General features: G+C 34.2%; 1 protein-coding gene across 1 annotated transcript; it reads right to left on the bottom strand.

Annotated features, from left to right (window-relative positions):
• Nucleotides 1-412: 412 nt before the first annotated feature.
• Nucleotides 413-1,327, bottom strand: LOC107782975 (uncharacterized). The gene has a single exon (XM_016603931.1). The coding sequence runs from the start codon at nt 1,325-1,327 to the stop codon at nt 413-415; it is 915 nt and encodes a 304-aa protein (XP_016459417.1).
• Nucleotides 1,328-1,536: the final 209 nt, after the last annotated feature.

Below are 1,536 nucleotides of genomic sequence, written 5' to 3'. Positions count from 1 at the left end.
GGATATTTATTAATTACCCCGGAATTTTCTAATTTGAAAACTCTTTCATCTAAAGCTACATTTGAAGCTTTTAATTCCGAGATTTCTTTCTTGAAATAACTTATCTCAGTACTTAAATCTTGGACAGTAGCAAGCCTTTCAGGCTGGGACTTATTTTTCACCATTTTTCTGATTTCAGACATGGTGTAAGGTCCTTTTTGAGATGAAATTTCTTCCACCTCTGTTCCTACCTCTGGATTCGTAGGAATTTCATTTATTAGCTGGGACCTTAATTCAGGGTCTTTAATAACCCATAGTAAATCAATCAATATGTCATTAGACAAAACATTAATCTTTAAATCCCTAAATTGGGAGTAGATATTAAAAAGTTCATCGTCAGTATTACAACAATGATTTGAGCATTGTCCCTTATTCAGGAATCTTGCTCTTCTTCAGAAGATGAAGTATAACTTTCTTCATGAAGGACCCTTAGGTCTTCACTTGTTGATGATGATCCTTCATCAGTAACATATATTTTTGGAGAAGAATTCAAAAGAATCTTACATAAAGAATCTTTGATATGATCATCTAAATCCAGTTCTTTGATCTTATCTTTGATCTTGCAATCTTTTGCGTAATGACCTACTCTTCCATATTTATAACAGGCCTGAGGGTTTTTAGACTTTATAAAACCCTTTCTGGCTATATGAAATGCCTTTCTTCTTTGCGTTTTTTCATGCCGTTTTTCCGGCGAACCATTCTTATTTTTGAAATCCTTTTTATGGGATTTCTTTCTTTTAAATGGTATATCAATGGTGAATTGTTCATAGAATTCACCTAGTTGTTGTCTCTCAATGAGACGATGTTTGTTAATTTGTTGGTTTAACTTGATCTCATTAGAGAGAGCTAAACCTTCTTGAGTGCATACACTAAATAATTTACCATATGAGTAATTATTATAATCAATTCTCATTCCAGTGCCTCTAAGGACTTTTCGAATCCTTTCAGCAAATAAAGGCGGGAGTCCATCTATGAACTTAGACTTCCAATGAGTACTATTACTCTCTGGCAGTTCCATCACTCTGGATAAGAAAACATCTTTATACCATCTAAAAGATGTGAGGGTTTTACACCTCAAATTCTGGAGCATTGTTCTAATGGTCTCACTATTATCAGACCATCTTCTAGAAAAGTATTCAATGATATTCATGACTAAAGAATAGACTGAGTTTTGAACAATCTTATCATCTTCAGTCTTGGTTGCATGCATTATTTGAAAGCGCTGGTCTTGGGTGAGATAATTATCCCACCAGCCTTTCAGTTGACCAGTAAATCCAGCAATAATCATTTCTGCTATTGCTCTATCTCTATTTTTTTAACGTTACAGATAGTATTATACATCAGCATCCTATGTACTGTCGTATAGATTTATCTTTCAGAAAGACCATCTATATTCCATTCATAGATATCTGACCCACCGTAACCTTGGTGGTAGTGGTCATTGTCCTGTTACTCTATTAGGACATCTTGAGGAGTTGGTCTTGGATAGTAAAACAT

The sequence above is a fragment of the Nicotiana tabacum genome, chromosome 5, assembly GCF_000715075.1.
Source record: "Nicotiana tabacum cultivar K326 chromosome 5, ASM71507v2, whole genome shotgun sequence".
Taxonomy (NCBI): Eukaryota; Viridiplantae; Streptophyta; class Magnoliopsida; order Solanales; family Solanaceae; genus Nicotiana; species Nicotiana tabacum.
Note: the sequence above shows the minus strand (reverse complement) of the source record. Positions and strands in the feature narration are given on the sequence as shown.